The sequence below is a fragment of the Oryzias latipes genome, chromosome 23 (genome assembly GCF_053564925.1).
Source record: "Oryzias latipes strain Hd-rR chromosome 23, Olatipes_Hd-rR_3.1".
In the NCBI taxonomy this organism is placed as follows: domain Eukaryota; kingdom Metazoa; phylum Chordata; class Actinopteri; order Beloniformes; family Adrianichthyidae; genus Oryzias; species Oryzias latipes.
This window is the reverse complement of record NC_136259.1, coordinates 18824264-18840945: the sequence shown is the minus strand read 5'-3', so window position 1 is coordinate 18840945 and position 16682 is coordinate 18824264. Positions and strand designations below refer to the sequence as shown.

At 35.2% G+C, this 16682-nt stretch overlaps 2 protein-coding genes across 3 annotated transcripts in view; one reads left to right on the top strand and one right to left on the bottom strand.

Annotated features, from left to right (window-relative positions):
* The window catches only part of snd1 (staphylococcal nuclease and tudor domain containing 1), a 154671-nt gene extending 150886 nt beyond the window's left edge, over positions 1-3785 (bottom strand). For both annotated transcript variants that reach the window (XM_023952284.2, XM_078941681.1), the window contains exon 1: positions 3430-3785. In XM_023952284.2, coding sequence (XP_023808052.1) covers positions 3430-3504 — 75 coding nt within the window. In that variant the 5' untranslated portion in view covers positions 3505-3785. The remainder of the gene's footprint in view (positions 1-3429) is intronic.
* Positions 3786-10295: 6510 nt separating this feature from the next.
* Positions 10296-15887, top strand: pax4 (paired box 4). The gene is made up of 10 exons (XM_078941679.1): positions 10296-10458; positions 10587-10717; positions 10853-11068; positions 11152-11224; positions 11328-11438; positions 11506-11588; positions 11669-11726; positions 12343-12416; positions 13964-14054; positions 14238-15887. Exons 1-10 carry the CDS (start codon positions 10425-10427, stop codon positions 14519-14521), a joined length of 1155 nt encoding a protein of 384 aa, XP_078797805.1. The 5' UTR covers positions 10296-10424; the 3' UTR covers positions 14522-15887.
* Positions 15888-16682: the final 795 nt, after the last annotated feature.

Below are 16682 nucleotides of genomic sequence, written 5' to 3'. Positions count from 1 at the left end.
AAAAAAAAAAAAGACAACCCCATCGTGGGTTTGACAACCACGGCATTTACACAAATCTGAGTAAACACTGTCTGCAGACTCTCCAGTGGATCTGCAGGGAGCATCCATGGCTGCTGTTGACCTAAGATGCAGGCCAGATAAAATCCCTAATCAAGTCACCAGTATTCACCGCTAAATACACGCAGACGTAAAGTATGGCACAAGTGATGTTATTTCAGAGACCCATTTATAAAAAGTATCTATTTTAAGTTAATAAAAAATGTAACACTGCATTTATCTTTTAAATAAAACTAATAACGGAAAGTCCATCTTAATCTTTAAAAGCAACACAATAAATGAATAAATAATACGACTGAACTAGTGAGAACTGGGTGATCCATGAAAATTTAGAAAAAAAATCAGAGGAATTCAAAAGCTGTTTTTCACTTTTCTAAATTAAGAAATTGAGGATAATCAAAAGTCAATCGGATCGGTTTTGATAGAGGAGGAAAAAATTCACTAAAAAAATAATCAGAGCTGGATTATAATAACTGTGCCAAACTATCAAGTGAAATAACTCAGTGGGGTGGAATTATACAAGATTGCTTCTTCCTACTCCTTTTCAAGCAATAAATCAAGCTTAGGGCTGCACGATATGAGGAAAACATGCGATATGCGATATTGGTGATCAATATTGCGATAACGATATAATTTGCGGTACATAAATAAAGAGCAAAACCAAAAGCATCTTTCCAATTTCATTGCAACAGTTTAAAAATTATACTCCAAATGACCCTCGTCAACACAGGAGGCAAACATCTAAAATAAAAGGGCTCCATCTGGTTGGTCAACATTGTGAAGGGGTCCATCCGACTGGTCAATTGCATAAAGGGATTTATTTGATTCGTTAAATGCTTCAAGCTGCCATAGGATTGTTTTAGCACATTTAAGGTAACCATTTATTGCAATTTTCGCTGTCTTTTGCGATACGCATATTGCACAGCTTGACACTGCGATAACGATAAATTTGCGGTTTATTGTGCAGGCCTAATCAAGCTCTACTTGATTTTAGATTATCACTATATTTCATGAATCGAATAAGAATCAAGTTTGCCCTAGTTTTTTTTTAATCAACACATTTCATTATTTCTGTAATGAGTTTGATCAATCTGTGTGATTTTTTTATCATCTATAAATAATTTGTAAAAAAACAAAACAAATAAATAAAATAAATGAAATCTAAATGAGTGTCCTTCAGAAACCACAAGACTGATGTTGATCTAAAATCTGCCTTTTTAAAATCAAAGGGAAGGATTATTGGACTGTAAAATTGCTAACAAATATCACATTCCTATATTTTTAACCTGTGAGAATTTTATTATTCAAAAGAAGTGGATTTCCTTATTTATGCAAAAACAGATAAGTTTACACAAAAAGCTAAAATATTTTCCATATTTATTTATGATTATTTAGACTTTTATAGGCACTCAATGTTGTTGGGTTGTTAAGATTCGAGTTAATGGAAACAATTCCAAAATCAAACTGTCTGGCAGAGCATAACCTGGAGAAAATTGTTCCGCATTCATTCATGACTTCCATAATCTCCCTAACTTTATTACTTGACTGTAAATACAAAAAAGAAAAAACTATGGTTTGAAAAGTTATCACAGTTACACTTAGAACAAATGATAGCACTGCTCTGCAAAGCATTCGAAGATGTCCATGCGTGCTATTGAGTAAAAACCCAAAAGTCAGACTTGTGCAAAGTTCAAAGTGATACTCATTTTGATTTACAGTGCAAAGTGTTGCTCAAATTTCTGCTAATAAACTTAAGTGTCTGTTGAGTATAAATAAACTTACCTAAAGACCAACTCAGATCATCTTTTGATCTATTTTTAAAAGCGTTTCCAGTGTTCTATTAATTATGAATATGCCGCTTTGAGCCAAAATCAAACAACCTGGGCCGTTTTCTAGGACAAAGTTTCTGCAGAGCATCAGCAGTTCATTAGACCAAGCTGTGGGCAGGGCAATTGTCGTGGAGCAACGCCACCCCCTTTTCCCCTCACCCATAACCGAAAGCTTATAGCCCCTTACAACCCCAACCTAACATTATGCCAAAAGAGCGTGTGAAAAAAAATAAAAACACCATTTTACTCAGATTGGGTCTTTAAGATATTTGACATTTATTGAATTCACACGGATCAACAAATGTGTTCAAAAATCTTTAAAGTTTTGTAAGAGAAGCCCCTCTACTTTCCAAATTACGTAATTGTAAAATGAACTAAAAAATATATTTCGTCACTGCATTTTTAGCTTTTTGTGAGCAAAACTAATTATTATGATTTCAATAAACTATGTGAAAAAATAAAAGTATTACATTACATAGAAAATAAAATAACTTTAGAGACTTATTTCAAAAAAGCTGAAAGCCAGAAAAATTCATGGAGAAAAAAAAAAAAAAAATCACTGAAAGATTGTAATTTTCTTTGTTTTTTTTGTAACTTTACTAGGATTTAAATACTTATTGGAAACGTACACCAAAGAAAGTCCACGAGGACATGAGTAGTACCAACACTACAGAACAGATTACAGGGGGCATGAGAGTTGTAGCTACGTGTCAGTTTCCAGTGTCTGGATCTGACCAGCTCCACATGAAAATCTTCAACGACTAAACAAATATCGGCATTTTCGGGTCAATTGTTGCTACTTTAGCAGTTCGCCCTGTGTTGGGGTAGTTAAAATGGAACACTTGGGAGACAAAAGCAGCCAATAAACCCCAGTGAGCTCAAACAAAACTGACTAAACTTACTACACGCTCGTCTTGTCGCTCACTGTTTCAATCAGTGTTTCGCCTAAATAACCTCCCGTCAGCCCCAAGAAAGTGATATAGTTTAACATTTTTGGAGCGACTCAGTTGCAAAGTAAGAGGCGTTTACATTAATAAATATTCATGAAGTTCTCATAGAATCAGTTGTGAATTTGAAGGTTAACAGATGTTCACGTTCTCAGCTAACGGGAGGCTAGCTGCTAGCTAAAAGTTCAGTTTTCAGCGACTTAGTTTGTCAAAACAATTTTTAAATAAAGTGTTTTTCTGTTTTTACACAGCCACTTCTAATCTGCACAATTTTGATGTAAACTAATATCAGTTATGTTTAAAGATGTTGTAGAAGTGACCCAGCGCAAAAGCGAATGCTCGAGTCGAGGCTGCTTACTCTGAATACTTAGCCGGCTAACGTTAGCCAGCATGCTCCCACAATCAAGTGAACCTAATTACGCTGACAGTTGTTATTTGTTTGGTGACAGTACTCCAACTTAGCTAAAAACTATTTTTGCAATGTCAGCTTAGCTTTCGTTCAAAGTTACGAAACAAAGTGTTGTTATTTGAACTATTAATTAGCCACCAGAGCTAACTAGCTGTCACAATTTTACATGCTGTAGTGTAAGTCCTACCATTTTCACAATTCCCCTTTGCAAATTAGCAGCCGAAGCAGGAGATGCTTGAGCTGGAGCCGAAACAGATGCCATGTCCGCTGGTTCAGATGTTACACCTTAGAAGGAAAATCAGGCAGGGGAACGGGGACTCTTAAGTGAGTGACTGTTCTACTGGAAGCCAAAAGAAAAAGGCTGAGTGCCGATCAACACACACGTTACACCGGAAATACACTTTGCCATTCATACACACTCTTCAAAGAGTATTTCCGGTTCACGGTATGAATCCAATGTAAAGCGTGGGCAAATTAAAACAAACGCTTCCGGGACGTATGGTGCGACACGTCAGCATACTGTTACCGTCGTCCAAGACGCATTTGTCGCGCATGGGAAATGCTAAACTTGGAAATTGTCTTGTCCAACTGGCTACATTTCCCCCCTAATTTTAAAAACAGTATATTAAAAAAAAAAAACATTGACTGTGGAAAGACAAATTACTGCGTGCATTGGCAAAGACTTCACAAAATGAGAAAGCACTGTACACCAAGCATTGCACTTATTGTAAAACTCATGTTTGTTCCATATCTAACATAATTTTTGGAAAGCACATGTAAAACATACCAGTTCAATTATTATTCTGCAAAAAAGGCAATCAGAAATAATTCTAGAAGTAATAACAGAGATCCATCTAGTCCATTATTCAGTCAATTACTGAAACTTAAATATTTAGTTGATTAAATAATTTTGAAAGTAATACCTAAAGCACATTAGAATTGTATGCTACACATTATACAAAGAAAATAAAAAATTAAATCTAAGTATTTATAGTTTAAACAGGTGAGAGATTTTTCTCTTTGCCAAAATCCAGAACATAAACAAAAGAAATGTGTTTCAATTCAAGGAGCTAAGAAAATAATCAATTGAATAAACCAAATAACTTGTTAAAAAGAACTGCTTCAAAAATACAATAAATGAACCATGCTGCTTAATTCCAGGTAAGACTTAGAAAATTAAAAATAAGACAAAAGTGCAAGTGACTGGGTTATTACAAACAGAATACTTTGATGTGACCCACAAAAGTACCTACATACCATATTCCACATTATATACATATATGAATATACTTAGATTCAGTAACTTTTATTTATTATTTTTATTTTATTTAATCTTTTTAAATCATTTAAATATACACGTAAATCCAAAAGAAGTAAAGGGGGCAGGAAAATGAGTCTTCTTCTTTCTATTGTCTTTTATTTCCCTTGTAACAGATATTAGGCAAGATATTTTATTTTTGTTGTTTTGTGAAAATAAAAATAAATAGATAAATTGAAAATTAATATAAAACAACACATCATAAAATGTAAAAATACATTTTTTCTGAGGTCGTAATTAATGCTAAGCCACATTTCTGTTGGGGTTATTAGATTCAACAAGCAAAACAAATATATAACCAAGCAGAAAAACAAAAAAGGTTAATGATAAATAATGCTTATGATTAAAAATCCAGAAGCATGTACTTTAAAAAATAAATGAGGTTAAAAAGACAACAAGATTTTTAAGTCCACAAGTTTTTCAGAATGTCACCTGCCTGACTCTTATTATTATTTTGTTCAAATGCATTTTACTCATGCATTCTATATATCCCTTTCTGCTATCCTATGGGTCAAGATGACCATTGATGTGTTCTCCATACCATGACAAAGGTGGATAAAGGTGGAAAGATTTCATGTAATCCATGGAAACCAGTCAAGATCACAAATCATTGAAGAAAAAAGGTTCAGGGCGCTGTCTAGTGGGTCTAGATGACCCAACACCCAATGTTAAAGTGCCTAGAATAGCACAAGGGTTAAATGAACAACAAATTCACTTAAACCACTTAAACTACTATTCACTTGAACTAAAGTAAACAGCAATCCAATAGAAAAAATGTTTTTTTTGTTTACATCTAATGACAGTGAAACAACATCCGCAACTTTTAATATATGTTTCCAAATTCATTCATTGCACTGCAACATTGCTTGATTTTTAAACTACCCCATAATTTAACATCATGAAGGGTGACACAAAACTCTTTAGTGTTGAATGCGCTCTTTGAGTTTTTACATTAAAAAATATTTTTTAATGTAATCTATACACCTTATAATGGGATGGAATGGTCACATTGCACTCATGTGCCAAGAGCAGTGCTCTTGTGTGCTAACAGTGTATTACTTTTAACCATTTTGTGCAGATTCATTTGAAGTTATACTATAAATTACTTTTTCACACATAAGAATGTGCAAATAAAAAAGGGCATACATTAGATCACAAAACCACTGAAAAAAGACAATCTTTTTAGTTGTTGCTTTTCAAAATGTCAAATTTCTTTCTATCATGTATTTTCTGATTTGTGATTTCAGTTTCTTTTTATATTCAAGGTTTATATATTTTTAGCTTTTTTTGTGAAAATGTTGCTCCACAGTAAAAATGGTGACAGAAAAGCATTGATTCTCTTCCATCTGCAATTTTAAAGGGATGGTTAATGTTAAAACAGAAATTGAAATTTGCGATTTTTGCAGTTCTGTTTGAGATCTTCAAGAACTATCCTTTGGTGCTCCTGCTGTTTTGTGATTAGACATCAATTGAACTAAATTCATACAGGTAAAGTTTTGTATTTAAATAAAGAACATTATCAACAATTGCTTATAACACAACTGCAGTTGGACAATGCTTTTCAAAAAAATAGATACATTAAAAAAAAGTATAATTAAAAAGTTACATTTTTGGTTTCTAGTATCTGTTTTGTGATTGCTTTAATCTTTGTTAGTGTTGTCAATCACTTGGACAACCGTTTAAAACACTTCTAAAAAAGTGATTCCAATACTTTTTGATACAAATTTACCTATTTTTTTTAAATTTCAGGCACTGATCTATAATGCTGCAGAATTACATAATTTCATCAATAAAGCTAAAGCTGAAATTGTGGACACACAAAATACAGCTAGTCAGTTTTATTTAGCATCTCCCAGATGTTTCAGAGGGAAAAAATGTTCCTTTAGTGATCTATTCTAAATATCTGCAGGCCAAACATAGTACCCTGTGACGTTTTTATGTCACCTTCGACGCCCTGATTAACTTTCACTGAAAACAAAAACAAACCCTAAAAAATGGATGGAAGAGAAAAAAACGATAAAGTAGGAGGTTCCATTGAAGTTGGTGGAGTGAAGGGGGTAGAAGTGAAAACATATAGTATTTCAGGATTTTATTTGGCTTTTTTGTGCGTCCCATGTGTACTATACATATTAACTTAGAGGAAAAATGCAGAAAATACACAGGACTTCTGTTTGAGCTAGCCGAATGATGTACAGACTTTTTTTTCTTTTTACATTTTTAAAAGCATTCTGGTTTGGTCATATCAAAGGAGCATGCAGTTAAATCAGGTTAAACACATATTGCAGAAAAGTTTGTGATTTAATTAAACTTAACTTCACTTTGTTTTTGTCTTCATCGCAGTTTATATATATATATATATCGTCGTTCGTCCATCATAATCGATGAGGACCATCTATCTGTATATATATATATATATATATATATATATATATATATATATATATATATATATATATATATATATATATATATATATATATATATATATATATATATGTGTGTATGTATATATGTTAATATGACCTTAAAATGATTTTGTTGAACATGTTTTTGAATACTTAGAAACTCCAAATAAAATCCAAGTCCTTTTAGTAGCTTGGGATTGAGCTTCTGCACCAGGTTATATCATTCTTTACTAAAGAATCAATTTGAGTGCAACAGACAAAGGAAGAATGTCAACATTTACATTTTTTCTTTTAAAAATAAATAATAAATAAATAACTAAATAATTTAATAAATGAATGAATGAATGAATGAATAAATAAATAAATAAATAAATAAATAAATAAATAAATAAATAAATAAATAAATAAATAAATAATATTACAAGGTTTAATGTGCTTACTTTTTAAAGATATTTTAAACAGAATTATTTGATGATTGCTTCATCCGAAATACATGAACATCAACATCCTTTATGTACGTTTTTAAGTGTGCTTCTTTATATGTGGCTTCACCCAATTTGCAGAGCTGGAAAAAGAGATGTTCAATAATATAATGAAATGATAATGAAACTTTTGCTTTATATGGATATGTACATTAACATTTTGTAATTAGTTATACCCTCAAACATATCAAATCAATATTTATTTTGCTTTGATTTTCTTGAATTATTCTTTGATTTAATTTTATTTTCCTTTTAGTTCTGAAACAGTTTGAAAAACCGTAAAAACAGATTTGCAAAACTAGATTTGTAAATATTTTGTTTTAATATTATCTGTTGTCCTGCATTTATTTTGCACTTCTGCACCTCCTGAGTATTATTTTTTTTTCTTATTTGATGAATTTGGTCTTTATTGTAGAGGGATATATGATACTTTCAGACCTTTTAGGAAATATTTTTTTAATTTAATGCAAAATAGTGCTTTAATACGTTCTAAGTAAAGTCATGCCTTATGGCACAGTTTCTGTTTGTTTTTAGAGCATGGATGGTATTGTATGCTGAGGAAAATTCTAGAATCCACTGTATGTTCTTTTTGTAAATGGCATAATTGTTTCTTTGAAAGTAATACTTTCTTATAACAAACAAACAAACAAACAAACAAAAATCTTTTGTCTACAGTTGTGTTAAAATAAAAAAGGAAACAATTGTTCATTCAATACTTTACAATTCCTTGCAAATCTATAGTTAACACTATGACTACAGAGGGCCATTGCAATTACTTAAAAAGCTCAAATCTGATGGATAAAAAAATGAAATTAGCGCAAAAGCTCATCATGCATGGCTGTAGTCCAGCAGCCTGGGCCATATGTTTCAGAAACACAAACATCTACAGTTTTAAAACTATTTCCTCCACTTAACATATTTTGTAGAGCAAACAGACTTGTACGTCTGAAAGGGGCTCAATTTAAATGGTAACAGGGAATGCAAACTGGGAATGATATAGGATGTAGCGTCTCTCAAACCGTGAGAATTAAATCCAGGAACAAACGATGAAAAATTCCATTCAAAAACATGTTCAAAACTCACATAAAACAACACAGACGGACTTTCTGCTCCTGCATTCACTACACTGACTTGCTTTCCAGAAACAGTTTGAAGAAAACACTCCACACACGCGAAGTCGTTGCGCACCCGACATCACCGTGCGCATTGGATAGGTTTTGCCAACCCTTTTACGCAGCTAATTTGTTCTATTTTCTTACCATTTAGGACACATTCAAACTCACCTGTAAGTCATTTGAACGCAAGACAATGTCATGGAACATTACTTTAACGCGTGCATTAGTTCTATGGAAGTACAGACTGTTAAACCAGCGTCGTTTACTCTGGTTAAAAAGTTAAAATTTACGCACAAAACACGCAACGCGTCGCTTCAAAAACAACACGAGGAACCTGCTTCAATCAGTGCGGTTTGGCACATACTGTGCGTGTAATAATAGTAGAAATCAATGAACATATGAGCTCCATGGTAATAAACAAAAAAGCTAAACCTTAATTGTCCTTTGTGTCGGTTGGCAAGGAGATGATGGTGTCCAAAAATGGCTGTACTCCATGCAATCTGGCTGACTGTACGCAGAGTATATCTGTCCTCTCGCAGATAGTTAATGTATAATGTAAGCCATATGGCATTTTAAAATCTGAGCCTTTATTTCGTTGGCACTTGTATGTGTGTGGACCTAACTAATGATATCCAATTAGTCATTAAACAGGCCAAAAGACGAGCGCCTCGCGTGGGTTTTACATAGGCTAATATTTGCTCGTCAAATATTTCCCTTTGTACGTTTACAGCGCATTTTTATCTACCAGGAGTCCAAGGAACATCTGTGAGGGTTGTTTTAGCCTCCCTCTTCTGGATAAACGAGGTCCTCCAATTGGCCCTCCTCTTGCGCCCAGGCACCAGTCTATTTGTTCACGTTTTGAAAGAAAACGTGATAAAGACAGACTGGGTGATGGATTTATGATTTATCAAAAGCACTTTACCATATGGTAGTCATCAGAGGAGCAGATTTCCAAATGTTTGCTTTATGAAAGGAGACAAGAGATGCGTTTTAATCTGAGACACTTCACCTGGGAAAGGATGCTCAAGTCACGTGACTCATCATCTCCCAGACCGAGACACACATTCAAATTCTCTTTGATTATATTCTATGCAATATTTTATGTGTTTGTTGTTGTTCTTTTTACATAAAAGGTTGGACAACGTTAATGTGGCACATTGAAGTTCTTTTTTTTTTATGAATAAGACGGGCAAGCGCTGCGCAAAAAGAATAGCCCACTCTTTACTCTCAAACTTGAGTCATGTGGTTTTGATTCGCTGCTGCACACGCGCAAAACTCAAATTCTAAATAAAAGCTGTTTTATTTAGGCTTGCAGCATACTTTGGGACACTTGTCTTTTTGCGAATGCTCTCTATATTCTGGTCGTGTAAAATCAGCCAAATGATTAACAGAAGTCATATAAACTGTTTAATTTAACAGATGATTAAACTGACATTTTACCAAACGTTGTTCAAATTGCACATCAGATTTGAAATTTGAAGAAAATACAAGTCCCCATGACTTTAAATTTCCAAGTAAAATGATAAATAAATAGAACCAAATTTTGAAAAATGATGGAAATTGTCTAAAATGCAACAATTACAAGTCAATGTATTAGTTTTCCTCTGCCACAGACGCATGGATGTCAAGTTCACATCCCCTCAGCCTTGTTGACATTAGAGGAAAGCGCGGGGCACGTCATTTTCAGCTCCCCAGACCTATAAATGTCTGCTAAAGCATTGAGTTCAGTTCATTGTTGGGCAGCAGAGGTGCGCATGGTTGATCCTCGTTTTTTTGTGTGTGCCAAAAAAGTTTAATATTATCTATTTTTGATGTTATCTGTGGAAATTGCTTGGATTTACTTCCTCTAAAGTGGAAGCAAGATGTGGGAAGAAGATGCTGATTTAAAGAATAAAGGTGAGCATGGATTTTTATTTTAGATTTCAATGTAGGAATGTAATACTGAATGTAAGACGATTCTTTTTGGAATTTAATGTAACTGTATTTTCGTATCCATCTAACTCTCTCTGGTTTATAATAATAAGGTGTTGAGAGTATGAACCAGCTTGGAGGGATGTTTCTCAACGGAAGACCTCTTCCAGAAACCAAGCGAAGGAAAATAATAGAGCTGGCCTCAGAAGGAGTGCGTCCCAGCCAGATCTCCAGGATCCTGCGGGTACGCGCAGAAAAGGACGCGCAATCATTTGGGTTCAAACTGAACTATTCACGCTAAAAGTCGCCTTAATGTATATTATTCAACTTGAATAAAATAATTAATACTTCTGCAAATGGATCAACTGTGAACCTACAGGTTTCCAGCGGGTGCGTCAGCAAGATTCTCACCCGCTTTTGGCGCACAGGACGGGTGGCGCCCAAGACCATCGGAGGAAGCCGCCCGAGGCTCCTCACGCCGGGCGTCATCTCCACAATCATGCGCTATAAGAATGAAAACCCGACCATCTTTGCCTGGGAGATCCGAAAGCGGCTTGCAGCGGCACGAATTTGCAAAGCTGCCAAAGTTCCAAGCGTGAGTTCTACCAAAATAAAAATATTCAGCAATGGCGCAAAACAGCAGCAGGTCACTAACGAGTTTGCACTGTTTTCTGCAAGGTGTCGTCTATAAACAGAGTTTTAAGAAAGATCCAAATGGGACATGGAGCGCTGATCATAGAGCTCAACAATGGTGAATTGAACACTGACTTTTGAAATTTCCAATTGACTTTCATTTTCTCCATCAGAACATTTCAAAATAAAGCTTGGCCTCATCAGCTTTTATGTCATGGTAGAAGCAGAGGTGAAAGAGCAGGACAGAAGCTGTTCTGAACAGAAATCTAAAGGAGGGCAGCACAGAAACCGCACCACCTTCACCCAAGAGCAGAGCAGAGCACTTGAGCAAGGTATGCACGGGTCATTCTGCCATAACTTATTCATTTTCAATTAAAAGATTTTCTGTTTCTGTGACAGAATTTGCACAAAGACACTACGTCGATCTGTACACCAGAGAGAAACTTTCCACTGAAATAAAACTTTCTGAGGAGACCATCAAGGCAGGAGGATTTTCTTTCCTGCTTTTGTGCACATCTATTTGTCCTGCACCTCCTACACTAGTTTTCTTTGTCTCTAACAGGTCTGGTTCTCAAACAGAAGAGCAAAATGGAGGCGGGAGGTCAAGCAAAGCACACCATGTAAGTATGAGCTACCTGTTGTTGAGATGAAATCCACAGATAGATTCTCAGCTGTCCTGCTATATTGTTGTTTCCTCTCCTAAATGGTATTTTTTGTACTTCTGCATTTTTATTTATGTATGAAATCATAGCCAAGCAATTACTAATAGACATAATAAAATATTATTCATACTCAGGTAATTCTCCTTATTGAGTTTTGCACAGAATGATCCTAAAAATCAAAGATCCAATTTTTCTATAATATATAGAAATTTGATGGTTTGGATACCTTTTTAATTCATTTTATAACTTTGAATATATTTATTTAAATTATATTTTCCATCTATTGGGGGTCAATATTGATAGTTTGGAGTCAAATGAATCTCCAAATCTTTGAAAATGTCTTCTTCTACAGCAAACATATTTTCATAGTGATACAATTATGCAGGAAAATAAAATCTGGCTTTGGGTTTAGGTTACATAAGTCGATTTGATATTTTCAAAAGCGATGGAAATGATTTTGGGTGCATCTGAAGGTTAAGAATAGAGGCTTTATGCAGACATATAATGCATGTGGCAAAGCCCTTCAGCAAACCATGATTCCATCTTTTTCAAATCTCTTATCTCTTTGGTACAGCTTCAGACTTTCCAGGCGAAAGAAACGCCTCGTCTCTGAATTCGACAGCGCCACACAGCTGCACGTCTCAGCAGGTACACTAAGATTATATTTAATGTTCATATTTATATCCTAATGTTGTTATCTTACACTAAAAAATCCCTTGCTGGTTCAACACGGTAAAATGAAAGACACCCAAATAAAATGTGTTAATATAACAATAAACTTTTTTGTTGGAAAATGTAAATATGTTGGTGTATAAAATATATGATTGTTTTTTGGCATTGCTGTAACATAATCACCAAGGAGTCCTAGATTTGTAAAAGTACATTTAACAAAATAAAATATGACCTATAGTGATCTGCTTGAGTCTCCTCGAATGGAATTTTAAAGTAAGAACGACTTCATTTAATAGGTGCTTTTTAAGTAATAAATTTAAAGACCCACTCCCATAAAAATAATATTTTTGGTGTTTTTATCATGTTCTTGTTGAATTTTTAACATTTAAAAATCAGAAAGGGGTTAGATTTAGGAAGTACTTGTGATGTCTGCCATGGCAGGACATACACTAATAGGATAGAGTAGAACTCCATTGAGTTAGTTAGCTAAGGTGCAAAGAACTGCTTTGAATCTCTCTACGAGGCAGACTTTAGTGCTGACCTCGTACACCATCCGGTCCCTAAACAGTCAGAAAAAAAGGAGGTACAAAATAGTAAAATCCAATGCTTTCAGTCCAAATTATGTATGGTCTATTTTAATAAACAAGCTCAAACAACAGAGTATTGGCAGTTCAATCACTGCCAATATTCTGTTGTGTTGGCACCCACGAATTTGTAGTGCAAAGTACAACCACACAACCAAACATCACAACCACACTGTAAACAGAGTAGCAGCCAAAAGCAACACAATCCTTACCAGCCAGAGCACTGAACACTTCATGTTCTTAACAGAACAAAACCACAAAATATTACCACTCACAATGCAAAGTGGCACGGCTTCACATTTCATGTTTGCAATCTAAACACATTACAGTTAACATGGCAATAGCTCTTTTTGAGTATGGGTATGATGGTAGATCAACATAATTTCTAAATGATAAACAACAAAACACAAATTAAAGTCCCACTCCGATCATCTTCTGATCTACTTAAAAAGCAATCCCAGGGGAACTTTAATTATGATTATAACGTTTTTGCATGGAGAAACCCCGCCCCCCTTCCCCTCCCTGTTGCTGAGAGCTTGGAGCAGGGAGCTTGTAGTCCACCCAGCGTATTTTCAGTGTCACAAAAAGGTCTTTCTCATATGACATTTTTTGTCTGGTCTTGATTCACATAGATTTGAATAAGAAAATGCTTAAATTTTATCTAAATTGTCTTAATATATATCCTCCATCATCAGAAAAAGGCCACAAGAACATTTTAAAAACTCCCCAAAACAATTTTTATTGCAGTGTCTTTAATAAGGTCATATTATGTTAGATTTAATGTAACAAACTCCAATTCTGCTTCTGTGAGTTTTTTTCCACAGTGCAGAAAAAGATTTAATTGCAATGACATGAAACACAAAAGTCTTAAAAGTTTATACAGGCCACGCAAAAAACTACAGTAAGTTCATTCTTTAACATATTTGGGTTGTTTTTTAGGCTACGGGGATGATAAAAATCAGCTGTGAAAACCAACATTTCCACAATACTGTTTGTAAGCCAAACAGTTCCTTCCTTCCAGCACAGACAGGTAAGATCCCGCATCAAATATACCTGAAATCAGATTTCATGTATTATTGTCAGAAGATTTGGAAAAAGTATGTAAAAACAAATTATAATCCAACAGATTTGTCATGAAATCACCTTTTAACTTGCATAAGTGCATAGTATTGAATGCAATGGAAAATTTTGTTTTTATATATTTGGTTCACAGGAATGCAGGATTCTGGAGCTCTGCTCTGTCCCTCAGTTCCTAATCATCTTAGTGAGATTGTATGTCAGAACCTGCACAAAGCTCAGCTGGACCTCCAAAGAGACGCCTCCACCTTTTTGCCGTCCTACCATCACACAGATACAAGGACGGTCCTTCCCTTGTTTACCCGGACAGCACCTCAGTATTGGAGCCAGCACGAAACATCTTTTTTCTGGAGTCCCTCTCAAACAAGTGAGAGGTTTAGGTTTACTCAGGACATGAACCAAAACTGCTTTATGGGCTAAAAGTTAGACTTTGGTTTAATTTTGCTGATAAACTGTGCAAGAGCTGCATGTTTTCTGAGAAAATCTCAATAAATGAAGCACAACCTCCAGACTGCAGGGACAAAAAGTGACCAGTAGAGGGAGACAAAGACTTTTTTGTGTCTCAGAAGAAAAGGACAGTTTTTATAAATCCTTTCATTACTTTGTTCAATTGAGCATTATTAGAAAGTAGTAACACAACCATTTCCATTTACTGGGTTTGATGAGTCAAAACAGATGATGAAATGAACTGAATAAAACCTTCAAACTTCAAAGCAGCAAATGAAGCTAAGAAGATAAGCCTCTTCTTTGCTGTGATGTTTTATTGATGTGACTCTGCAGTGATTAAACTCTCTCAGATCAGAGAGTGTTTAAAGCAATAAATGCCAGATTTGCTTGAAAGGTACATGATTTTAGAGGGTACAAGCTGTACTTGAGTGTTAATATGAAAAAAGATAAATCAGAGAATTCCATAGGATGACCACAGCCTGATGTGTCACCGTGTTTGTGGATAGAGACTTGATCACATTGATATGAGTGTATTTTTTAGCTCCATAGGTCGTTTGTGATTATCAGGAAATAAATTACGGATGCTATCGCCTTTATAGTCCAGAGCTCTGCTGTTAGTTGAGGTGCAGCGGGAGGATCAGGCATCCTTCCAAGACTTCTTTCCAGGAAAGCCAGTGGGGAGATTCAGCTTCAAAAGATCAGAACACGATCTGATATCTGCACTTCTATCACTTTTTATGACTGCAACAGGGCAGAGGCTTTAAGTTCCTTCATGTCCCTTTACTGTAGTGAAGAGGCAGTTAGACTCAAAGTTTCGCGATAATTGGCCACCGGAGCAAAGATTGGGATCAGAATGCAAGCAGCTCGGTCAGCATGGAGGAAACAGCCTACTGGCAAAATGATCCTCGTCGGAATAAAGCGCCATAAAGTCAGATAGGTAAACGACATCTCCATGTGAAGCATGCATGCTGTGGGCTCTGCTGAAAGAACTGGCTCGGCTTGTTTCGGTTGGTGTCGTGAGAGTTCACGGAGGTGAAAAAAGGTCGAAGGATCACCACCTCATCCACCAATAGTGGCCTGACGGTTAGTGATGGGAACATCTGCTTGTTCCAGTAGTGGAAGGATCAAATCTGGGTGGGACAGATCCCTAGCAGTGTTTGTTCCACCCTTGTTAACCCCGTAAGTGCAAAGCTTTTGACCCCAATTGCTTCAATGGGGCTGCTCAGTGGTCACAAGTGTTTGTTAGTATGTGTGTGGACCTGGGGTTGTGATACATGTGAAAAATAAGAGGTTCATTCAGAATTGAGTCACAAGTAAATAAATTAAAAGAAGTTAAAAACGTTTATTTGTGCATTTTTATTCTAAGTTGCACATTTGAATTGTGTTTTTGTTGTTGTTCCAGTCACAAAAATGATCAGGTGCAATAAAACAGGCAAAAGGAAAGCTCCAACAAGACAGGGACCTTAGGACAGGATTAGAAAAACAACAACTTCTGCATCTGGAAAACATGTTGCTGGTTAACCCTTGTGTTATCTTAGATGACTCCACCCTAACATTGACGTGTTCTTCCTACCATGACAAAGGTGGATAAAGGTGGAAAGATTTCATGTAATCCATGGACACCAGTGAAGATCACAAATCATTGAAGAAAAAAGGTTCAGAGCACTGTCTAGTGGGTCTAGATGACCCAACTCCCAATGTTAAAGTGCCTAGGATAGCACAAGGGTTAAACAGCTGCTTGTCCGGAACTGACCATAAAAAAATAAAGAAATGACAAAGAAGAGAAGAACAAGTCTTGATAATACCACTAATAAACAGTCCTATACACCAACACCATGTGTTGTACAACATTTTCCACCTTTTGTTGTTCTGCATTTTTCCAGATTCCTGCTATATGGTAATTAGGGACACCATAATTCATCGATTAAACATTGAACTGTATGATTTACCATTAAACAGAAAAGTGGGAAAATAAATCATTGCATCCCTGTTGCATACCGGTATGTTTACATTAACAGTGTCAAACAAATGTGCTAAATTTAAGACGGATTTAGTATTTATTGTTTCATTACATTACACCAGGTTTAGTATAAGGTAACTGAAAGGTTTGTTTTCATTGTTACTTTTTTATTAG